General features: G+C 34.2%; 1 protein-coding gene across 1 annotated transcript in view; it reads right to left on the bottom strand.

Annotated features, from left to right (window-relative positions):
* Nucleotides 1-1580: 1580 nt before the first annotated feature.
* The window catches only part of LOC126919688 (protein tipE), a 38553-nt gene continuing 13313 nt past the window's right edge, over nucleotides 1581-26820 (bottom strand). The window contains exons 3-6 of the mRNA XM_050729179.1: nucleotides 24713-25000; nucleotides 23546-23739; nucleotides 19241-19560; nucleotides 1581-7040 (exon numbers count right to left, since the gene is read on the bottom strand). Coding sequence (XP_050585136.1) covers nucleotides 6977-7040; nucleotides 19241-19560; nucleotides 23546-23739; nucleotides 24713-25000 — 866 coding nt within the window. The 3' untranslated portion in view covers nucleotides 1581-6976. The remainder of the gene's footprint in view (nucleotides 7041-19240; nucleotides 19561-23545; nucleotides 23740-24712; nucleotides 25001-26820) is intronic.

Here is a 26820-nt window from a genome sequence, read left to right as displayed (position 1 = left end):
TGAAATTACGCTTTTAAAATTTTTAAATGCTGCATGAAGCTATCACAGACCTATGCTCCATTAAAATTTGGAGAAAATATTTTATTAACACTAGAAATACCAAAGTTTCTTTAAATCAATCTAAAGAAGATTCTGTCATTATTGTAAATAGAATATTAGAAGCACTCGTCTTTGTATAAAGTGGAAAACTTGAAAATAATCATTTCTAAGTGAATATAACTTTCGTTGATTTCTCAATTCGACAGAAACAATTGATTTTGATAACGTCATACTGTTACGCTGTTCACTGTATTATATACTCCTTATTTCTAAGTAGTTTTCTTGTTGAGCTATGCAAATAATTATATTACATACGTATCATTATTTAATGAATAACATCTAATTTGGTTTCATTGTACGAGTTGAGCTCAATTTGTAACTTATTGACTTTGTAGTTTATTGATACCGTTTCGTTGTATTATTTGTAAGATAAGAAGAAGGTGAATTTTGTTTTGTTCAAGACCTCTTGTCTGGAAGAATTCTGTGGTGCTCGCCAAGCTAAGATGGGTGTGACCGGCGACCGCGATCGTATCGCGCGGGTTTGTTTAAATAATCGGACGTTTCGGGACCGTGGCAGGTATCTCCGTGTCGGCATCTGACCAACCAATATGTATGATAATTTCGACATGCCTACAGCTCATAATGGATCCTGAGTATGTGCGAGCTGAAGGATACGAAAGTAAAAGAATCCAAGGACATGTATATTGGACTTGAAATATGATCCAAATGAAAAAGTGGAAACTAAAGAGTTGATTTCGCGTACCGATTTTTGGAGGATTAAGTACCTTCTGCTAATAATAGCTTTTAAGAACAATTGTTTATATATTTTTTTAATTTAGTCGTTACATATGATTAATTTTTTAATCTTCGCTAACGTCATGTACTTTTTGATTTGCAGAAATGTAGATTATTTATTTAGTAATATTTGTTTGGGTGAGAAGAGGCTTTGTTGGTAAAGTAGAAAATTAAAATTATCCCTAGATTATTCTTACGTCGGTAATCTGTAAGAATTGTAATCTACAATAGATTAGAATGGTATAAAGAGGTTGATGTCTATTCTTGTATCAAGAAATATCTGCTGTTGGTTAAATCGAAGTCGTCAATTTTCATATTCTCCTTGAGGAGATTCTTAAACAGGCAAGAAATCAGATTCCTATATTGTTTTATAATAATAGAAAGAATTTTTTTTAGTCAGCTATTTGCAAAATAAACTGTACGAATCATATCACCCTTTCAGATTCTAATCAGTATTTTATTAAACTAAATGCTTCACTTTAATTATTACATGTTGTCCTATAATAGTTGATAATGTATAATTTAATATCTTATATACGGAAAAGTTATTGATAATAAAACACCTATGCAAAAAAAACACGTATCATATAAACAATTGATAGCTTGAAACAGTTTGACTATTTAAAATTCTGTTGAAAAAATTATAATTCATTAAGCTATAATATATTGTGGAACAAGGGAAGGACAATAATCAGTTGATAAATCAAACTTCTGAGTGAAATATGTATGTATATATATCTCGTGAAAAAGCTTTGACAACATTTTATTGTTAACCGCAGAAAAAGCCATATACACTTTCACACGAAATCGATCATAGTTTGTAATAATATCGAAAATTTATAATAATTGAATGTTGTACATAAATATAAAGACGACGATGTTGCACGTTCTCGTGTGTGCCAAAACTGTACAAAAATTATCTCGAACATCTTTCGCAACGCTCGTTGAACAACTTATTACTCGGTGATTGTGGCATTAATATAGCATTCTCTTTATCTTCGTTCTTTTCTCTCCTCTGTAATTTCCATTCCTCTCCCCTTTTAATCTCTTGTTTTCATTCAGTTTAACAACTTTATTCCTCCCTGTCTTATTAGTAAAACGACATACTAATTGCATTCTGAGGTGCGCTTACAAGTTCGCAGAGCCATTCTTTGACTTTTACATGAGATGCGATATATTTAAAATCGATAATCAAATACACGGCCGGAGCGGGTGGAAGGAACGATTTTTGGTGTTTTTTTGCGCTTCTATAAATCTATCTATCCTATGTACTTTTTTTTAGCCGCGACGGTCAAGTGCCATATATATATATATATATATTTATTTATTTATTTATATAATTTTTTTGGTATTTTAATCGGTACTTCGAACGCAGCACGCATAAATTGGTATTTTTCTTCTCTTCTCTTTACATCGCGAATTATTACTGATTAACAACAGCGATTACATAGTATTTAGACGTGGCGTGTTCCATTTTTAAATCTCTATTTTTTTTCTTTCTTTATTATTTTAGTGTTTATATATGCATTTATATAATATACCTCTCTTCTCTCTAGAATTCCTTTGCGGTGATGTCGTTAATGCGATAAACATTATCATTATTATTTTTTGCCCACCATCTCTTCTATCATATTGCTCTATCCATTAACATTGAGATCATTCCGATATCTGACTGCTTTTACTTCCGCTTCCTTGTTCTCCTTCCTCTTTCTTTTGTTTGCTCTATTATTAGTTATTATTCCCTAAACCGATTCGTTCGACATTATCGACATGTCAATTATGCATTTACCATGTTAATACTTATTAAATATTCTTTTAATTATTGTAGATCACAGACAACTTGTTCTTAATCCATAAAAACAATTCAATTATTATTTCTTTCCATAGGTTACCAATGTATATTCGTGTTAGTCATATGTGTGTTCGTATATGTGTGTACACGTGTGTATACATGTTCGTTGAAAAGGTGTGTCTGTGTGTGTGCGTGTGTGTATGGCATTTTTACGTATGGAACATGTCGCAAATTTGTAAAATGATAAAAGATCACGTCGAATGAGAATCATACGTGAGATCATCTCATATAATTCGATGCTGTGTTAAATATATTAAAATTATTTTTTAATACAGATATTTTAACTGTTTCTCGAATCAAGCACCATAGTAATCACTTTTCGCGTTCTTTAGCGGAAAGGAAAATAGTCTATATGAAATCTTAGTTGTTTTCTACTATGCTTCCATTTTCTTTTTTGTAATTCAATCGCTGAAATTAGCGTTGTTTCAGATCTTCGAACGTAGAAGATCAGCTTCAAGTTGCGTGGTACCCAGGGTGCGACTATTTGATCGATACTCTGCTCAACAATAATTCCAGAACCGAACAATAGAAAATACTATAATTTACATTCGTTAAACATAGATCTCTGAATTAATTACACAATCTGTTCAGGATTCATTCTTTATAAAATGCTACGTTTACATTATAACTAGTACTTCGTACAAAGTGGATATTAATATTGTTCAATATTATTCTAAATTCGCTCATGAATTCTAATAAAACTGACAATGCAGGAGCTTTCTAAGAATAGAACTTGTAGGTAAGATTCTATGGTAAATATATAGGTGTCGAACATATCTTTCACTCAAATAGTGGAATGATCATAAAATATCACAAATATCGAAAGAATGATCTCCTTTAAGATCCATTATAATTGTGAATTCAGACGTAGGTAATATAATAATAATAAAGCTAAAATTTCCGACACAATTTACGCAAGCACCAATTATTTAATTACCATTTTATTTTATAAGCTCCTTTTCCAGAAATCTTTTCAATTATCTTTGAATTTCAGTGTTAAAGGATAGTAATGGCACGAAACGGATCAAGTTAATCCGAATATCATGATATTACCCGTGCAAAAGGAAGAATATGAACTTTAAAGAACATTACAGCAAAAATTCATCAAATAACTCGAATTTTGGTGTTGGTAAAATTTGTTCAGCATCAATTTTTGCCATCGATCTCAGGGGCGAAGGTTCGCCTGTCCTGCGCCACTCGTATCGATTCACGCGCAGCAACGATGCCGCGAAAAAACCATCGTTACTTGTTTCACCCTCTGCGCAAGTGGCACCCTGTGTCCCTTTACGTAATCGCGGGGGTGAGTTTTCTTTGAGCCCGCTACGATAACCAGCGGTTCGAAATCTATAATTTTAGAAAATGTCGCGTGCAACATCTGACTGTGTGCTACTCGTTATTCAACCAGAGATACAAAGCGGGAACAATGAACTTTCCGTTCCTTCCTATCGATAAACTTCACCCGATCCACCTTTGAAAAATTACATTCTTTCGCGACACGAAACTGTATCGTGATGCCACACAATATGCTTCAGATAGGGCTGATTCGTGCTGTGTGTCGATCTACTGATAAAGAACTGATATTGGTTTGATAAAGTATCGTTCGATACCTTTTCACTGAGCGTTCAGCATACAAACAGCATCGATTTGAACGCCGACACTTCATCGGATCTTATTTGTCAATATGTTGCAGTATAAACGTATTTCGAAGGAAACATTTAAGTTCATTGTGGCAGTATCTCTTACAGACAATATTTTCATTGATAGCTCTCACTAACCACTTTGACATACAACAATTTGTTACATAAATCCTTTTATATTGTTGTATTATTGAAAAAATGATCGTTTGTTAATAATAATTTGTAATATATGAAATGTCCATTTTTGTTGCATCGATTTTCTAAAATTTCTTTTCAACAAATATTCTTATCCTTATGTCATCTTAAAGCTGAGAATTTTCTCTATCATATATAATATTATTTTTCTAACATTTACGTATATTAATACATTCTTTTACAATTCAGACAGCCGTTCAAAATCGAACATTTCATATGTTTCAACGTAATACAATAATAATTGTTTATAATTTTACGAAAATTATATCAAGTCTTATAGTAATATACTTATAGCAACCTACTGATTCAATACGCCAACAGAGTTAGAAAGGGCTCAGTAGTAACACCCGAGACTAGTCAGACAAATCCACAGTAGGATACGAATCAGCCTTCTCACTCGATTTCCATCAATCACCAAATTTTCGATCACAATATTTTACTTGTCGTTTCTATCATATCCGAGCGACCTCTATTTTACTTTTGTCGAAAGAAAACAAACGCAGAAATCGAGTAATCGATGGAGGAAGGGCGCACCCCTAAAGCGTAATTTGAAGTTCGCCGTTTTACGTCTCGGTGAATCGCGTCGAATATTCTCAGACAGAAGCGTGTATTTACGGTTCATGGTAAAACGGACGTGTACATGTACGTGTATGTGTATGTATGTTCTGTGTACGTGAAAGATACGGTATATCGATACATGTGTGGTTCACGATTCGTCTACGATGCACGTGGAGTGGCGTTTCTCGGATGCGCGTCATGATCACACAGCAAGCAGATTAACTTAGTAATACTTGTTAACTTGGTAACGGTACTCTTAATTCATTAATTTACTCGTTTTAAGCTTTTAGTCCACTTGAGTAAACGCGACCGTTTCGCGCAAGCTCGGTTTCTCTCCTCTTTAGCGTTTGCCGATTATCACGACAGGGATTACATTTTCTTTTTTTCCTCATTCTTTACATTTCCTTGGTCAAGTAAATTAGAGTCAGCCAGAGTTGTGCAAAAAGGACCAAGTGTGTGTATGTGTGTGTGTGTGTTTTTTCACCAGGCGCGTGCTATCGAAGAAATGGGCAGGAATGCTTTCGCTCGACTTAGTATCACGATGAGGAAGAGCGAATCGCGTGACTGTTTATTACATATAATTTGTTCTGTCGGTGATCGAATCGTATGGTACGTTCAACCCGCAGGAAACGATTCGCCTTATTTGTCTTGCATTCGCAGGCTTCCGTGAGAACAGTTACGTGAATTGCATATACGAAGAAAAAATCGCCTGACTGCGATTATAGGGCGTCGATACCGTACAGAGTGTTCCCGAAGAAGCTCAACGACAAATAATTCCTGTACACGATTCAATAATTCCTCGACACGATTCATTTCGCAATTCTCTTTGATATTGTGTTACGAATCGCGTTTCCCCAAAGCACAATCGTTGAGAATTTATACAATTTCTACGTTTGTACAACGTTCCTCGAGCATCGCTGTGAGCAAATTCGGGAACTTGTTAAATCGTCGAGAAGAGGGATTATACAGTTTAGATACGGAATGGTTTCCAAGTCGATGGTTCATTTGCATCGATCTTTTCTCAATGGCGATCGAGTAGTGCCAGGAATTTATCCTGGAAGTTCTTCTATAATGTTTCGGAAGTACCCTTTACGATACGACGAGACCCCAGAGATGCTCGGAATATCGGCAACGAATCCGAATATAATGTTTCCTCGCTGGATCCTCGCCAAGCAGCCGATCGTTCGACCTCGGTGCCGGGCTAAAAACGCGAGCCACCGACGGATTAATCGATCAGCAAGAACCGAGAGGTCACGTTATTTGCATGCGTTTCTCGTGATGCCGGGCGGTTGTCGAGTAGAAAAAAGTCTGTCACAAAATATCGTTATATCTCTATTGGATAATAATTAGCGCGTACACAGTGTGGGACAGTATTATGCGATAGCGTTGTGGCATATTATTAAAACACTCTCTTTCTATCCTTCCTTTGTCTTTCATCACGAACGACACTCTGGATCAAACCCTATATCAATTGAATCCTTTTTTTTTTTTTTCATTTCTTCGCTTTGAGGAGAGAACGCCGACGAATATCCTACTTTTATTTTCTTTCTTCTATTTTTTTATTTTGTATTTAATTGGACGCAATTGAACGCCCGTTCCTTTCGAAAACTCTTACGTTGAGCATCGTACACCACTGGTTCAATCCGTGGAAATACCTGAAGATACGGTCGCCATTGCGGTCTTTTTTCTCTATTACATATCTCATAAAATTTTCATTCTTCATCTTTGATAGTCGGTGAGAGAATATTGGCTATATTTGCGGTTGGTAACTCGAACAAGCTACGTAGAAGAAAAAATTCTTTTTCTTTCGCTTTTTCTCTCGTTTCTTCTAGGTCCCATTCTTGGGTTTCCGCTTAGTGCGGTTTCCAGGAGATGTTGTTCAGACCTTGAAAGTGTCGCTTCAGACTGCTGCCGTCGGCCCAGGGGGAGTTGAGATACTCGTCGTCATCGTCTTGCTCAAGTTTCTGAAACAGGTGCATCAGCGTTGATTAACGTTGTAAATGTATACAGTGCAGACTGTAAGAAAATCAAGCGTCAGATGATAATTTAGTAAAGTTGGGACAGTCACAGTTGATACGTAAATTTACCATTTTTCCAATTGGTTCTTAATCTTCTTTTGAAACAAAAAAAGTATCGCACCTACACTTGTGCACACATCTATGTACATCTACTCACATTTATACACAAAGTGCGCTATCGTACAAAGGAAAAGATTATAATAATCGATACCAAATCTCCATTACTTGTGTCTGAACTCTGAATGACCCAACTATAGCGGATAGCGAATTAATGATAGTAAATTGATTACCTTGTCCTGTTTAAGAAAGAAAAAGTTGATGGAAGATCTAAAGGTGATTAATTCTCTCACCTCAGGTACATAATTTTCGCACTCGCGCCTTTTAGATTCGCACACTGACCCATCCTTCGCAGACACACACATGTACATATTTTAACGAAGACCGAGCGTCATTCTTAAAACGAGGGATTTGTGTGTAAAGTTGGGATTTTTAAATTTTCTTTTTTTAAGTTATGATTTAGATTAACGAACAAAATTTTCCATAACGTAGATTTTATTTAATTTTTATTTTTTAATGGTATTTACGTACTACGAAATAATACGTACATATTTTAAAAAGAAATTTTTTAAAATCCTTTTAAAATCGTACTTCTGACCCTATTGGAATTTTATTGCCTCGCTCACATGCTACGAAATAATTTTATTATCGATTTCATTGATATCCCAAGAGGCTCTTGAAGATCTTTAATGCCAGCAAGAAGCTCGTCAACGACAACGATCGAAAGATAATCCAAGTTTGCCGATGGTCTTAAACAGTTAACCAAATGAATGGTCTCATAATCTAACCTTAAAGACCAGAGAGCGGACCAAGGAAACTTTGCATGGTTCATAAGATGTAGCATAAAATTCATTTTCGAAGTAATATCGTTTTTCCTCGATTTTACTCATTCTTCAAAATTTAATATCCTTTTTTTGTCCTAGTTTCTAAAATTTACTAAGAAAGGAAATGAATAAGGTACAGAATTCACTAGATAGTAATTCGCAAATATTACAAAAATAACTGTTGGGCATAGTAAAAGTTGTTTAAATTTGCGATAAGGTGCCTATTTAATTTTTTAATAATGTAAATATAATATAACGAATAATGCATCAACATTTAAATTTTATCCTTCCAAGATAATTCAGAGTTCTTATTATTTGTATTTAAAACAATGTATCTTATAAAATTTTAAAATCTCTTTTTATTTAAATTCTAAAAATACTTGATGTTTCGAACAACTTCTATGTAATTTATCTGAATATGTAAAGTAACATATTTAAGATAATATAATTATCCTACAAAATTCTAAAATTCCCTTTTCTTTGCTAAATGAAACTAAATAACTAAAATAATAAAATTTTAAAATCCATTTCTTCTTTGAAAGCTCTAGATATCTAATACTATTTTCATTAATTATTAAAGACTCTTGTTATAAAACTACATCTCTTCATTTAAAATATGAATTAACGTTCTATCTTGAAATTAACGAAGGAACGATAAACGCTCAATTTGTCCCAACATTCTCACGATAAATACCACCGATCGTTTGCGTGAAATGAAAGCGAACAAAAACTAGTGTGCCGAGGAGAAATAAAAGGAAAAAGAGCGATCGCGCGAACGTAGAACGATTAATCGTTTCGAACGAGAAGACGACAGCAAATCCCTTAATGTTTATCGGGCGCATGCTCTACTTGCTGCTCGAAACCAGTCCAACGCAAAGTGGTGCCGTATTATTGATCAAAATGTGTACACGCTATTCGACGTTGAAAATCTTCGAAATTGTACGCGGTTATCGATTATCACTTCGTGAAACAGCATGCGATTTCCTACAGTAATGTTACACCGAATTCGATACGCCAATCGAACGGAAATCAGAAGCTGTTAACGAATCGGCCAATTGGAGGTACCGTTACGAGAATAAAAATAAAGCTTCGAAATGGGATAATAGTGTAAATGCAAGATCGTGTGTAGGCAAGATGCCAGAATCGGGGCTATATACTCAAACATTCAACCCGGAGAGCCCTATCGATCGAGTTACGCTAACGAGTGATTTCATTTAGTATTAAATTCATGTTAAAATGTGTGTTTTATTGATCATGGACATTGAGAATGTACATAGCTTAGAACGTTAGTGGAGAATGAAAGATAATTGCGTGATATTCGATTCTTCTGATAGGTCGTTCCACGTTTCAATTATGGAATTTTCTTTGCTTTTAGAAGTTATTGCTGAATTATCTCAAAACCCTCAAATTTTATTATAATATTTTTCGCAATTTTGTATTATTGTAAATTGATTTTCCAAAGGAGATCCATCTTTCTAAAATAGTGTGAGGTAGCGAAAACAGTGCTGAGAAATCGCACAAAATAAAATTAAGTATCTTGTAAATGGCTTTTTGGAAATATAAGTATATCTGACTTAATTGTATGTTGTGATTTTTATTTCTTGCATTCTGAGATTAAAACGGCAGGATAAAAGTTTCCTATCTATTGTCTTGCGGCCCGGTCGAAATGGCCACGAAATGAAACAGCATGAATTATTCACCTTTACAGTTTAAAGGTTAACACTAATATTGTATTCCACTCGTAACGTTCATGTTTCATCTGATATCTTGGGGTCGAAAAACGAAAGAAAATTAGAGATCGTAAATTGCGAAATTTCAAAATCCTAATTAAGATCTTTAGTGAATATTAATAGAAGAATGTTACTATTCGTCTGGTCTCCAGGAGTAGGTGACCACGAATAGGTAGACGAGTAGTCGAGTAAAACAAAGTCGCAAGGTTCAGAGTTGACCTGACAGAGAAGGGGTAAAAGCAGGTTGAAAGTGGAAACGGGGTGAGTTGTTGGAGTTAGGCTAGAAGCTGGGATGGAGGTGGTTAGGTCAGAATCGATGCTTGCGTCCTTGCCTGGTCTCACTCACGCTACTCACGCATCCCATATAGAGGTTGATTTACGTATAGGAAAAACGTATGTACATGGTACACATTTTATTGTAGATTTAAAACGAATTAATTGCTTGTGGTTTGTCCAGGAAATTTGGTTGAAAAAGATGTTTGTACCATTTGGAATATTTAATATGTAACTTTCTAATTTTCATCCTTTGAATTTTTAATTCTTTTGAATGTAATATTTTATACTACTTTCATTTTACGATTACTGTAAGATGATATGCGAGAACTATAGGTATCGCTAAATGTAAATACATATATGTATGAATGTATGTGCATACATAAATATATAAATATATATCTAGACAAGGAGTAAATCTATCAATCTTTTAATTACCAATGAGAACTATGTGAAATAACGTTCTGTACGATTATGTTTTATAAAAGTTTATCCATTTGAGCAAGAAAATAAAAGCTTTTATTCTTTCTGTTTGTTTAACAAAATGTAAATATATATTTCTTAATTTCACGAAACTGGAATTAGAGAGATCAATTGACCTAATTTAATTTCATAAACTGTATTCATCGTTATTTTCGTCTTTGTCTGGATGATGTTTTACATTTATGCTAATTAAATAAACACATGAATGTACATTCAGATACGGGCACGACGCAAGTAACATCGTTTATGGTACTTCATCGTGTTTCTGGTCGTCGCAAACGTCGAACAAACTGATATTTGACTTCGTGTAATTTCATGTAGTATATGATTAAATTCGTGTTAAATTCAGTAGTCTTAGTCTATCGTTAAGATATTAATATAAAAAATCAATTTATCAACCTGTAATATACTTGCTATAATTTCTCCACAATTATTTCTAACAAATTTAATGTCCTCATTACCTCCAAAGAATAAGTGTGCTGGGAATTAATTCTGGTACCACGACCGTAACTAATTACATGTTGCGCTTCGAATTCTGATACGCGCCTCCTAAGAGAAATTGATTACATTGCGGCAAGTAAACTAATCGTCGTGGGACACCGAAAAGCCGATGGGAATTTCCTATTAAAGCAATTCGAATCTTTGACGAGCAGATAGATCTGTTCGCTGTACTTACATATCATTACGTAGATTGACATACATGACGTACATTACGTAGGTTCATAATCAGTATCGAGCCATTAAAAGAAATGTAAATATCATCGAAATTCTACTGTGAATTCAGGTAAGATATCGATCCAATATAGATAAAATATACATATCTTGGAAGATTAAAGGATAGGAAAGTATCCTCTCTCACAAAGCTGGTTAATGTTTTTAATTTATTTTGGAAAGGTGACTTCAATACTGTAAGTTATTTTAAATTAATGAGAGAAGATCGTAAAAGAGCGCAAGTATTTTTTTGTCTATTTTCTTATTTATTTAACTTTTTTATCTCTAAATTATTAATAGCCGTAAATATTTACTTGTAATTTGTAACGCAATAAACAATGTTGATAATTTCCTAGCAAGATGAATAAGAACTTATTGAATACGAATATTTCGATGTTCAGGAACTTGTGAGAACTGATTGTATCTAAATACTAGAAGGATAAAATTTAACGATTTGAATTCAAGCGTTCACACAGTTTACGCGACAAGTTATTTAACTGTGAGGCATCCTTAAGGAAGAAAGCTTTAGTAGCAGTTTTGGCAAGCCAACAACGCTATTATCTCTTCCCGCTTTGTTCGATGAGCTCCTTTCTCCACAATTCCATTTTTCTCGATAAAACAGAAGAGCTAACAATGAACCCGAAAGAGATTCTTTTTTCTCTTTTCCATTAAAAGTGCAATCGCGACTGTAAACTAGATAAAATATTGCATTGTATTAGGTCGTTTGATTTCCTTTCTGTGTCTGAAAAATTCAATTTTCAAAAGGTCAATAAATATTATCAATAAGTGATCTTTCTATTTTTTTTTATTTGAAATTTATCGCATATCGTTGACTGTCAAAATTTTAATGCCGCTGGTGAAATTTATATTCTCTATTTCGAATAATAAATCGGATGATAAATTCGCGCGTTTCAGTTTTCTATGACATTTTTGATTTAATTCCATCAACAGATAAATGCTCAAGTTCATTCATACATTGTGTAGTTGTACGATACGATAGAGAAATATAGAAGGGGAATATGATCTCTTCTAGAGATCACGCGAAAATACAGAGCTTGTCAAAAGAGTGGTTTGATTTCAAAAAAGATAATAGTTTTTAAAAATAGAATTAGAAATCTGCATTAAATTTTATATTAATCCTCGTTTCTGATGTAGAAGAATCCATCATTCTAAAAATATGTCGACTAAAAAATTTATTATGTGTAATATAATCTTATGTAATAAATAAAAACTAAATTTGTTGACATTCTTTCTTTTTTTCAAAAGTATGAGCTACGAAACTATTGTGAATTTTTTGATGTAACACATATTTTGAAATGTCGTGTAGTAATCCATTGATTTCGCCGTAGACTACAAGGCACTCACTCTCCTTTCAACTACACCCTATATGAAAACAGGACTCCGTGTGTCATTAACAGTATTTCTAACATCACATTCTCTAAACTCTCAAGTATTTTCAATTTTTATTACGAGTTTCTTTACTATCGATATTTTCGAAATGTAATTTTTTACATTATTTTATTACATACATTACATTGAATCATGTATATTTTAAATTAATAACTTAGTAATGTACAACAATTGAAAAATTTAATTAACTATTATAGAAAATAATATCGAAATCTCACTTCTGTAAATATTTGATAAGTACTTTATGTATATTCCGGCCTCTCAATTTTTTAACTAATTCCCTCTTCCATAAGAATTTTATTTTTTATTAATTCTTTATCATCCTATCCTAAAGTTATTAGTTCCATATTTCGAAAAAAATTAAAATTTACAAATTATTAACTTTTCTACTTTCACATATTTATATTGGAATAAAGAATAGGTAGACATTTTTTTGCATGAAATGTAGCTATCATGAGGATAAAAACCTTCGTTTAACTCAAATAAACGTTTAAATTACGCCAAAAAGAGGTAAGTTAAATTAATTGAAATCGACAGAGTTCCGTGATATTTTCATTACGAATTTTACAATTTCTCTCAATAATTAAACAGCGAAAAAGTAAATTATAATTTCCGACCTTCTCAGTGCTCTCATATAATTCTTTCGACGAGTCAAAGCACCCTTCCATTTATAACATAGTTTGGGAAAAACTCCGGCGACTGGTAGTCTGGAAAATAAAGTTTCCTATTGCCCGTTCACTGGAACTTCTGCTATTTACGAGAACAGCATAATTTTATACTTTCATAATTTCGTTGGCAACACCGAAATCAAGCAAAGAATCGCCTAGTTTTCTGATCTCAATTCGAAAACTGCAATCGACAGCGAAGAAACTCGATAAAGACAAAGATTCCCGGGAAGGAATAGGAAGTATCGTAATTATTATGTAAGAAGAATAAATTTTACAAGGACTATTTTGTATAATTTAATTAAAGATTATCACATATTCTCGAAGCAATTTCATTGAAAATGTATTTCGATCTTGGTGGAATCGTGAGGGTGCGTCAACTTTTTTATCGTTACGAGAATAAAAATATGTTCGAAGAATAAAGGAATTGGAACAATGGTACCTAGAAAAGAAAGATGAGCATTTGACCGTGTTTCACTTGTTTTTATTGTGTGAACATGCTAAATTCTGCTTAATGTAACGTAACGAACGGAGAAAAAACGTTATCGGAGAAAAGAGTTGCGTTTTATTCGGATATCGAAGGAATAAAAATCGTCCTACATACTATAATATCTGTAATTCGATGATAATTGTGTCTACAAATAAATTATATAAAAACCAATTACTTATTTTATGCTAACGATAAAAGAGGAAAATTGCCTTTCACGATTGTACGATGAAGTTTTAATTTCAGAGGCACTCAACGCACAGTGAATGATAATATTTCACTTTTTGCAGTCAAAATTCAAATATCCCTGAAACAAATCTTTATTTACGTCGGATTTCTATACTTCCGTTCGTAAAAATATAAATTTATATAAACATCCGAAATTTATTTAGAAATAAATCCAAAATTTATTATCCGACAAGCTTTTATATCTCTTTAGTTCCAAACATGTGTTTTTAAAATCACGATCAACACTAACAGAAAATCCGGATGAATCTTGTTCGACATAGAAACGAAATATTTCTGCACGATAAGAGGATGCGATTCAAACTGGTGTACATATGTCAGATCTATCATCAGTTCATATTTATCTACTTAATTCTGTTCTACGTTTTATCTCGCGAATTGTTGATATTGCGACCGTTACAACGGTTATTTTGACGTTGGACTCACATTTTTCATCTGTGTAACATTATCGTCGATGCAACTATAACGCATCTACAGTGATATGAACACTGATTGAAATAACTGGAGCAAGGAAGTCGTTCAATTGTCTAACTGAGCTTGATTTCTTGTAAAAGGATTTATTCCTTTTGTTCTATCGATAACTGATGTTTTTTTAGGGATTTTTGGGAGATAGCGAAGAAAATTGATGTTGATAAAGGAAAAGTTATACTACGGATTCAAGGGATAGGTTCCGATTCGTTTCTAACGTAAGTATGTGTGCCGAGCAGAGCATTGCGGAGATTGATTTTGTTCTATTTGTGTGCATACGAGAGCGTATTTTAAACGAGAAAGAATATTGCGAAGGTTCACGCTTTTATAGAAAATAGTCTAATATTTATCGATATTCTATTAAATAATTTAATAGAAAATATTTCTAAAGTGAAACGCTTATAATTTCGAACGATTAGTATTATAAATTGTACGGAGAAATTGTAAAATAAATGTTTCATGTATTTCAGGCATATTTGCTTCTTCTTGAAGTTTATATGTTTCACAAATTGCGAAAATGAAGCGTTAGAAAGAGTCGAACAATTAATAAAAATATTTGTGACGCAATGAAAATGGTTCATCAAGTTTTGCAATTGAACATGTGGGACAATTTCGTGGAAACACATTATATAATAAGCGAGTTCAAACAGGGAGGAACGTCGCAAGTTTCCACGTTAATGTTATTACCGTGCTTTCGTATTGCTAAAAGCAAAGACAGTTGAACGCTCGCTTCGGTTGCGTTAAATTCGCATTCTCTCCAGTTCATCGTCCCTCTTCTCAACAAAGACGATCATATTCCAGAAAGTCTTTTTTTCATTTTTGATCTACTTATAATAGCTTTTCATGTAGATTAACGATATCTTAATTATACATTTACAAGAAAAGACGATCATTAAAAATAGATCTCTTTGAAGATAAAACGATATACATACGTAAGTGTATTGTAACAAGATTTCTTCATTGCCAAAGATTTAAACCTTCAGATACACTCCGTTGTACCATGAAAAGCATAATAATAAAAACTTGAAAATAGAATGGCTTTATCTTTCGAACCATGTTATACAAATAAGAGAAACAATTTTAGAACATTTCAGTCGCAGAATTATCAAGTAAGTAAGAAAATTTTATTCTTTTACGATTGAAATGAACAAATACAAAATAATTACTCTCATGGGTAACTAGCTTCTTTCTTAAGAGGAAGCAAGTTTATAAAATCTGGTTTTATAAGAGTCACAGTTTTGGAGGGTGGGAAATCTCTTTAATACACTGCTTCTAAAGCATCTTTGCTGTTGAATTTTTTATTCTGTGGACGAGCGTTAATAAAAGGTAATCGTAGGCGAGAATAATTATTTTGATCGATAAAGTCGTTCTTTTTTTACATTCTACACGTTCTTTTGTTATTTTCTCGTCTTTCTTTTTTGGAAGAAACGTTCTAATGTAATTTTATTCTATCGAATTCTTAACCTGAATTTCATTCACGTAAATCCTTTAAACCCTTTGTAGTTTATTGGCGCCATTACAGTGGCATTGATAATGTGAAGATTGTTTCTTTTATTCTTTTCACCAATAAAGATAGAATACGGAAGAAGGCTACTGAATAAATAAATTCACAGAAATTTATGGTTATTTTTCTTAAATATGTTTACAACACTATGACTCTTATTTACTTCGAAGGAGTAATCTTTTACGGCTTTAGAATCAATTCAACCATTCATTTCAAATACTTCATAATTAATAAACTACTTTTCCAAGAACTGCTCAAAATTTTTAATCCTGTTTGCTGAACAGTATGCTTTATATACGAAATCTGAAAGAAATCGAACGATACAAGAATATCAAATCCAGTTCGAAGTAGAATCGCAGATGGCTAATATATCCTTTGACATTTCACCCGACCACCAAAGACAGCAACGTAAACGGAATTTCCACGCATCAAAACAAACTTCACTCCCACCGGAACGCTCTCTCTACCTCATGACACGAATCCTGACAGTTCAGATTTCCTTCGACAAACATGCGACAACGTTAAAGATCTTCGTACAAAGGGTTAAACTGCGTTTAGGGTTAAGCCAGGCGAGCATCGTTCGGAAATCTCGAGGCCATAGATCCGATTCAACGATGGCTAATCGTATTCGATGCGCAGGCTGCAGTGTTTGCGCAGCCGAGTGATCGGATATCTTCGGTTTGTCGCGGGCCACCGGCGAAATTGACCGTGTAATCATCCGATATCGACGCTTTGTCGAGCTTGCTGACCGTGTGCCACGGATATTTATATACCTACGATCCGCGAACACCGTTCATCTCGAGCGTATTTTATGCCTGTTCCCGCGCACAAAGGCCGCTCGATAACCGTTTTCCAACGACGATCACTCCGTTCTTCCCATTCGATGGCCGTGCACTCTGGGCTAAGCTTTTTGTCCTCGCGAAGGAATCTCTCCGTAGTTTTACGCCGATCGGATCGATACTCCGCAGGATACGCGAGGAAACGAGTTCTTCCATTTATGGATTCGCGAGAAAGTGCGAGTTAAAATGGAAAACCGAGGGTGTTCGAAGTTTTTAAGGGATGAAGAAGAGATTGCCGCTGCTGTAATATCGTGCAGTCTTTTGTGATGTTGATGGATATGTGTTCGTGTGTTCAGGAAAAGTTCTGATAGCGGTGTAATGTTTGAACTATTACGAGAGAGTGTATTGAAATTCCAATGCAGATGTTGAAGGATTTTTTAGACGTGGTGAAGATAGAATGATGGTACATATAGGAATATGTACTCTTCTTTCTTTCTGAAGGTTTCAAAGGTGATGAAGATATTCCTAACATGTTGGAGAGATTCTGTCAGCAATATTATATTTTAAGAGTTTTGAGAAAGATGCAATGAAATTTCAACAGGGATGTAAAAATTTCGTTTGAGCATGATAAAGATCCAATGATGATCTATATATCTTCTTATTTCTCCGAAGATTTCACAGTTATAATAATTTATATTAATTCACAGTTATATATAATTTCACAGTTATAATTTATCGAAAAAAGCAAAGGTTAATTCTCTATATGTCATTTATGAATAATTATAACGATTTTATTTATGGTGAACTTTGTCAAAGAATTCTATTGCTATAAAATCCTAAAACCTAACCCATTTTAGGGTCCTCATATAGATAAGTGCAAATAACAATCGATATAATTGCACTAACATTCTACTGTATTGAATTCTTCAAATCTTTTGTTATATTCTCATGCGTGAATAAATACAAACGTCACTTAACAAAATCAGCTTTTAAATTTTTTTACTTTCAACGAGTAAATCGTGGGAAAATTGCTTTAACACGATTACATGGTTAGAATTAACGATTTCTTTAAACCCTAGGCGGCTGAGTGTTGTTAGATTGACCAGAAGCCCTATGATCCAAGTAACGTGGTACTCTAACTACCAAGGCGCTTAAAACCACCCAAGTGTCCCATTAACGACGTTTGTTTTGGCTCGACTGAATCCTGACCATTACCTGTGGTTTATTACGCTATTAGTCGTAACAGCAGAAATACGTGATCTTTGATATGTAACCAGTAAAATATGACTCTTATAACACGGTATCATAAATTCTCGAAGCTGTTTTCGAAAGGCGTATGTTAATCTCGTCGTGTCCAAAACTAATCCTTTGAGATGCATTTTTCAAGAAAATTATAGGAATGTTACATTCAATGGAGATTTGTGACGATTTTGGGGTTTAAAATTTGGAAATTATTGTTAGTCGATACGAGTATTTTATTTTGCTAGCGATAGAAATTCTGTGTAAACGTTTGTTTAAGTAGAAATGTCTTTAATATTTTAAAATTTGTTTGTAGTAGAGATTGGAGAATGAAGTATCTTTAAATTTGTATATTTGTATATAATTCAGTAGTAGCATTTTAACAGTTTTTAACACTTTAACAGCATTATACAGAAACTATGTTTCCTTCTATATTGCAAGTATTAATTTCGAATATGATTTAATTAACTAATAAACTTTTGGAGTTTATCTGTTGTTTGCTCGTTCAGATTTTCCAATTTTCCAAATAGTCTCCGCCAACAGAAAGTGGTGATATCATAGATTTATATACATAGAGTCTCGATAAATTGGGTAGAGAAAAGAACCAGTCAGTCAGATTGCTAAAATGGGATTCGAACCCCAATTTTTCGTTTGGCAGGCTACTCGAAGCGATTGACCTATTTGACCTATCGATAAATTCTTTCTCGCTAAATCGAATATTCGAAATGTTTACTTCCTGTTGAATTAATCTTTAGAGATTAATCATGATACAACAAACATCCAATATTACGTCCCTCTATACACAATGCTTCCACAATTAATAAAGTTCGATATTGCATATCGACAATAGTACTTTCTCAGAGTTCAGGAACGCTTGGTCCTGAAAGAATTAAATATAAGAGCATTTTCGTACTTGTTTAGTACTGCGACTACTTTCGTTAGAACTACGAAACCCGAATTAACACACATTTTTAACAAACCCAGTTGAACACCACCGAAATCCCAAAACATTCTCTCAGAAGTACACTCAACAACTGAACAACAACCGAACAAACCGAAACATTCTCAACGCCACAAACAACTCCACGTCCATAAAATCTCGAAATATCTAGCTTAGTTCAAGCATCAAATTTCTAACCTACTTCCCACTTCTCCTCGACCAATTGCAACTAACAGTTTTTCTCTCTACAAGATTGTAAGGCACGTGAGAACGAAAATGGAAAACACAGAAACAAATGACCTTTTAGATCTTACAGATCTTCACGCTTACCCATGAGTGTAGTATGTGTTAGGTATCTCATCCAGGCTTTCTCTGCTGATGTCGTCAGCCATGGCGACTTTCAGCTGATGCCCGAAGCTTGCTAGGTCTTCCCTGAAAGCTTCGCTACCGGGCGTAAGGGCGCCGCTCGTCAGTGGTAAAGGTGTCGCGTTACTTCCTTCACCCTCTCCGCCGTCCTCGCCCTCCTCGCCGCCCACGAGGACCACCTCCTCTTCGTTGTAGATCTTGAAGTAGGCGATGGTGAGGTATATCACCGAGATTATGAAAGACGGTATCGGAATCGCCATCGCGTACACCAGATTCATGTAAACCTATGGGGAACACGTCACTCGAGCAACCTCACTGGATGGTTCAACGTCCACTTCCGCTTTCGTGCGGCATATCAAAGAATACCTCGTACGCACTGAATCGGTTAGGGGAGTTTCGTGGAAAGGATTTATGCGAAGAATTTATCGAATGGGATGTTTCAGTTTGATGAAAGCAGTTGTCTCAATTTGTCGGAATAAATATAAAGTATCACGGAACAAGTATCTTTTAAATTATGAGAAATTTTCATTCAATTTCTTGGAAGCTATAAAAAAGTGTGAGCCGAGCAACTATAATGTAAAAAAATAATCTAAAACTCAAAAAAGAATAATGACTATGGAATAGTAATTTCCTACCTAGTAATCAATAAAAGAAAGATCTAAAATATCCAAAGGTAAAATTTCCTCCAAAATCTCGATCTTACTATCGATACATAGACACGTGTCCATAAAATGTCCTCTAAGACCTGTATTAAGCGAAAACAGCTAATAAAAAACTATTTCACCAACAGCACATTTTATCTCCGTCCAATACCAAAATTCGCGTCTTCACATTTTCATCCAATGAATTTCCTGGTGGCGTCAAACAATCCAATGTCTGAACGCATCTCGAGGGCGCCGTTAATTTACGAAATTGACACACGTAACGTGGTGGGAGTAGCAAGCTTTTCCACCGGTAAATCCACGATGTTATCGTTGCTTTATAATGGTCAGAGCTTTCGTTCTATCTCTCTCGGTCTCCCTTCTTGTCCATTTTCATCCTTTCTCGCTCATGCGGATTCAATTCTACCGCAGCTGAAGAGCGGACGAGCGAGAAATTTTCTTTTCTTCCGGACAGCGCGGCACGAGTTCCATCGAGTACGATGGTTTCCGTCTTTGTCGTCGGGTCGGGTATTCAGCCCGCTTGAAATGCATTGTCCGTCACCGTACAGGCGGCCACGTTTCCGTAAACGTAACGGAATTCTACTGTGCCTCGCGCCGGAATATCGTTTTCCACGCTGAGATACCGTTGGATCGCTCTTTCCAACTCGCGACGCTTGTTTCTTTTTAAATCCTCTTTTGGAATTTTCCATCGACGCGCCACCAGTATTTTACGCGAATTAAGTAAAGTATGCGGAATATTTCCAGATTTATGGAAACTTTTATTTGAGATAAAAGTGAAAAATAATAATTTCGAATAATGTATCTTTTTGACTTTATTATTGACTACATTATAATTTTCATTTTATTTTATTTTATTTTATTTTAATTATTTTCAATAACATTCTGTGTTGAGATCAAATAAATCATTTTCAAACAGTTTCCTGTTTTGGCTAATTTTTTTCATGTAATTATTTCAAAGTAACTTGTAGTCGAATAAAACGATGTATTATTTGAATAATTATGGGTAAAACATTTTATTCAAGTACTAATATCGAAGCCCAATTTCTTTCAGGCGGATCAATGACTATTGCGATTTAATATATAAAATAATAAATTAAATGAATTTGCTTTGTTCCTTCTATAATCCTTTTGTGAATAACTGTATTCATTCTCGTATTATCCTCTTATACTGCAAACTCAGCAATTTATTGTGTTTCATAAGAATACTTTATTTCTACATTCTACTTTTCAAATATTCCAAAAATCCAATTTGATACTCACGAACTGTTCACTAAAAATATCTCATAATCAACGGATCGTTGAGACAAACCATTTTACGCTCTCTCGTAGATAAATTGCCACCGCGGATTCCATTATGCAATTACATTCTCGACGCCCTTTTTTGTTCACCCAGGTACTTTGTAATTTTGTCTTTACTGATATCAAGTCAAGAGGGAAATTTTCCCTTTTCTTCTTCGTAACTCTTTCTCCCCATTGATGCAGCCAATGCAATCGGCATCAATTACTCTAGCTCGCGGCTCTGTGTCTTTATGCCCAAATTAAAACAGATACCGATCTCCGTTAATAATGAGCGTCGTTACGTATTTAACCATTTACTGGGGAGACGTTGTTCGCTGCATAATGCACTATGCCCTCAATAAGCACCTGCAGTATCGATTCACGGTCCGACGTTCCTGTCTACTGTAAACTCGCACGAAAGTCACACACATAAAGACTATTGTCGCGTGACTTGTACGTACAAGCACCGGGTGTAAATCGGCGACGTCTAGAACGCGGTAACCGGGTTACACCTTGAAGCAAACGACACGTCACTGCGACGAGATACGATTCTTATCCCTTTCGATTATCGTAATGTTGATTCAGTTCGTAAAGACCAATTCCTCTATTTTCAATCCTGTCTAGAACGAGCACCAATAGTACACGTTTCGACAATCAACGTGATACTTACTGTCGAATGATTCATATGGTAAATAATATCGTGAAGCTGATTTTTTAGTACCATTTGTTCTTCTGCTCAGTCTTACATCGTGATGAAATGAATATTGAATTCATTTTTCAATGATTAGCGTGGCATTTGATGTCGAATCCTTGACATGGTAAACAGTATTATCACATTTTTCGTTTTGGGAAATTGATTCGATTCTCTTGTTTTTATTATTTATAATGAATTTTTTAAATATAATTTTCGATCTTTTTGTAGGTTATGATTGTACTTGACGTACTTGACTCTGCTTTTGTAAGATGCTTGGTGATTAAAAAACAGAAATATTTAATTTTTTGTTAGTTATAATAAATATCCTTGAACATTCTTCATACAGATGTAAGTAAATATATTGCAGGTTAGAAGAATATCAGGTAACATGATCAAGATGAACGGTAAAATGTCTGATCATGAGCGACAGAATCTACTTGCTACACTTCTCACTTCATTTTAACGACGCCGACATATTTTATAATTAATTTAATTTATATCAAGGTTTTGTTACTCACTCCAATATTTGAATATGACTTACGATTTGTAGTTTAAAGTTTTAGTTAGCATTTCTCTTGTTATATCAATATCGCTATATTCATGTTCTCTGTAATATGCATATCATATATAAATATCCTTTTTCCTGTATATCTAAATAAGATCAAGATTCAGGAAGAATTATTACTATCTATATCAATAGGACAGATGCACATAAATGTGAATCAATAATAATATCCATTTCTTTTTTACACAGAACAATAAACTTAAACGATAGAAAAATTCTTAAGGTGTAGCACATAACAAATGTAGAATACAAAATCAACTGAATTATATGTATAGAAACCAGATACGTTGCATACGTAAATGCAACAACGTTCCGCCCAGATCAGTGTTTTACATAGTACGAGACAAATTTGAAGTAAATACGTACATGCAGTCTATAATATAAGATCGTACATATATTATCTCTCTGCGGGAATTAATTTTTTTATGAAACGTTTTACATAAATAAAAGATACATATAAAAAAAACTAATTTTCGCAGGTATCGAATGCACAATCTTATGTCGTAGGCTGTATATGGGATATGGCAATACGTATGATACAACTGGACAGAAGGTTATTTCACATGCAAAATTAAGTCAAAGATCTAGGATAATTTTTCACTTAAAACTTTATTTTCAAAAGAAAAGTCGAGTACTTGTCGAGTACATATAAATTCGACTAATTTTCGATTGGAGACAGGTGCACAATCGATAATAGGTTACCTATACTCGCGAAAATAAAATAACAAATGAAGAATAAACTGATAAAAAGGTATCAACTGCGCCTGTACTGGATAAATTATTAGCTAAATATATTCAAATTCAAACTTTTAGAAATATTATTCCACATTTTTAATTTATTTACACGTACTCACTTGCATCATTTCAGGAATTATTCAAATTTACATATATCTTATACTTGATAAATCTTCCAACTCAATTTTCCCACAAACCTGAATACTCAAATGAAAAAGTTGTATTTCAGATTTTCGATTTATTTTTGTATACACATGGAATAATCTTCAATCTAGTTGTACCATATTGCCATGTCCTGTATACACACATAGAATAATAGAAAATTATAAAAAGACCTGCCACATGTCGAGTTCGCTGATGACTATCCCGGGATCCACTTTCGAGTAGTAACAGCTAAAGTTCTGCCCTATGTTGGCGTACTGCCGGTAGAAAATACTGCAATTCAGCATTGGAGGGTATCCACAGCCTTTTACGTTGGGGAACAGCTTGGCCCCGGTGAAGTACCACTCGGAGTCGTTGCCCATGAGCCCTGCGAACTTCGCCTCGTTATCATCCTAGTCATCTCGTCCGACCGTCGACAGACATTTCCATCAATGAGAGGGTGAAAGTGGACATTGTTAGTAGAAAGTGTTTCTCTAGTGACAATATGGTCACTGACGTTCGAGAATTCGAGAGTTTGCAGGTTCAAACGATAATGAATTTTGCTATTTCGTTAGTGGAACGTGTTGCACGATGGTTGTTAGGTTTTCATGGTTACAGTACTTGACCCTTTATTTTCTGCGGTCTTTCGTGACACTCCTCTGCGGGGTGGATCATTTCTGACATTTAGGAAGTAGGTCGAATTTCTACTGTCGTGCGGAATTGTTGTTTTATTACTCTTAAATATGTTTTTGTAAGTTGGTTTTGTACCGTGTATATACGTATTTTGAAATATATCTACTCGGTGATTTGATGTATTAAAAATATATATCTACGTTAATCCAGATACAGAGAAGTTAAATTTCGATCATTTGTATTTTTTTTTATTGCCATATAAAGATTACCATATACAATCTTAAAAACCATATTGGCATTTAGAGCGATATAAAATTGCCTTCTAATATACATGAAATAGATTTTCAACAATTTCTTTCTAAACACGAAACTGAATACTGCGTTAAGATGTTCTCATATAGCAGTCCCTCATGTCGACAGGTTGAAATAAACTGGGGAAAATGCTAGACCAAACTTCCTTCTACATTTATCGTTCTATTTTATTATAGAAACTAATGAAACTCTCTTGTAATCGCGTTTTAAACATTCAACGCATTGAATCACGCTTCCGCCGTACGGTACATTTTCCTATTACCTTTGTGCTATATGAAATTTCCCCCCTTCCAATATTACTATTAAACTGATCATGTCAGAATTATCACTCGTATATTTTAGTGTTAAATTAGATCATCCACATCACATTAATAATAAATATGTAGATGAAAACGGCACAGTATGTTGCCCTGTACCTGTAGGAAAGGGTTTCGGCAGTCCTGCTTCGTCGTCTTCGGCGAAGTCGTCGTCAAGGTCCTCGATATAATCGTACTCTCTCAGGGAGCGTTCGTAACGCGGTTTTCCCATCATCGTACTGTCTTCGTCGTCCTCGACACCTCCTACCGCCCCGCCTCCCTCACCCTGTCCATCGCTATCCTCGGACGTATTAGTCGGTAGCTTGTAGTTAACACGTATTTGCGTGCAATCGTACAGCTCTTTGGTGCAACCCTCTCTACAGGATGTCCATGAGCAGTTGCTCGTACCTGGACTCAACGGATCGTTCATGGACTTTTGTCGATTGAAGACACGAATTTTACGGGGACCAGACACGAAGAAACGAACTATCTTAACAGCAAAGAGTGGTGCACGCCGAAAAAGTAATTCGATGCAACTTAGAAGTTTTAGAATCGAGGCTTCTTGGTATGAACCGTATTCTTAAGGAAGAATTTTGAGGTTTAATCAGTATTGCAGTTATCATCATTAAGGGGTTATTGATGTACCGCAGATGTTCACGCATTTATGGGAATTTTAAATCTATAAGAATGTAAAAGAAATAAAAAAATAAATAAAAGGTAAGAAAATAAAATACCCTACTCCTGCTTAAAAGTTTGGAGCATAGTAGGACTTCTAAAAAAAAATAATTTGTTCAAGCGAATAAAAATTTTATTCATAATATCATTAACTTGTAGTATTGAAATCGTAATTAATAACGTTGTTATTTCTCAGAGAAATATGTGAAAGCATTTGTTTTGTCTGAAACTAACTGTAATACTGTGAAACGTATCTTACTCGAAAACATGGCTCACACCCTGAAGTAACGATTCGAAAAATTCTGTAATACCGGGATGTAAAAATCTTAGATCTCTGATTGATGCAACTTATGTGTATCCGTGGAGTAAGTGGAATCAAAGACTGAAGAATTTAACATGTGAATCAAAAAGCTTGTGGAAGTGTTCATTTTTGAGGTAATATTTGAGAACTGGGTAAGTATATATGAATCGTAGTATTGTGTGTAGTTTGCTGTTACTTTCGCTTTGGAGGATTTTGATAATTCTAGCTGGTTTGATAGATCTGTATATTAATCTATATCGTTTGAACGTATGAATTTATTGTATAAATTAAAAGATCGAAGATAACTACGCAGATTTATTACATTTAATTACGAGAGGTTCTATGCAGCACAAAATTTAGATACATATTTGATACTATTGAATATAGATATACGTAGATTATATTTATTCGATAAACATTGAGAAACTGGAAATTTGAATACCCCGATCTAGCTATAAATTAATATTACGTAATAACATAATTAAAATAAAATGGAAAGTACAAGTTACTACGTTATATGTATATATATAATATATATTATAAATATAATTATATTTTATATTATATTATAAATATAATTATATTTTATATATTTTATATATATAACATATAATATACTATAAGTTACTAAGTATAAGTTATTACTTTAATACTTAGTTTAAAAATTTGTTAAAAACATTAATTTAAAGATACCAAATATCTAGCACCAGCAAATTGAAACTCAAATACCAAGGAAACACTTTTCATTTATGAGAAAAACAAAAACAGCAAACTACTTTTAGAACTTAGATATTCTTATCAATAAAAAGCATTGGATAAGTAATGGAACATGCACAATTTTTCGACGTGCATAGTGTCATACGAAGATATACCAAGAAATAAACGAAGACAAAGATAGTTGAAAGACACATGGCATCATTATCTCAACAACTGATCAAGTTTCGTACCAATCGTATGAAAGAGAATCAATAGACAAGATGGAAAAAGGCGAAGTTGACCAGGGAGGAAAAATGCACGGTGACTTCCTCGAGATTCTTGAGTACAAGAAAATTGTAGTAAAGTTCTCAACTTAGTCCCTGAGGCAGGTTACGAAATCCTTGCCCTGACCTCGTCTTCCTCCTCGAAACTTTCGGAGAGAAAAGCTTCAGCAATGATGTAGTTGACATACCGGGTCACACTTTTGGATAACGCCCAACGTCCGGAGATTCCAGCTTAAAAAGCACGTCGTTACAATTTTAATTCTTTTAAGGCG

This window comes from Bombus affinis, chromosome 8, assembly GCF_024516045.1.
Source record: "Bombus affinis isolate iyBomAffi1 chromosome 8, iyBomAffi1.2, whole genome shotgun sequence".
NCBI classification, from domain to species: Eukaryota; Metazoa; Arthropoda; class Insecta; order Hymenoptera; family Apidae; genus Bombus; species Bombus affinis.
This window is presented reverse-complemented; position numbering and strand designations above follow the sequence as displayed.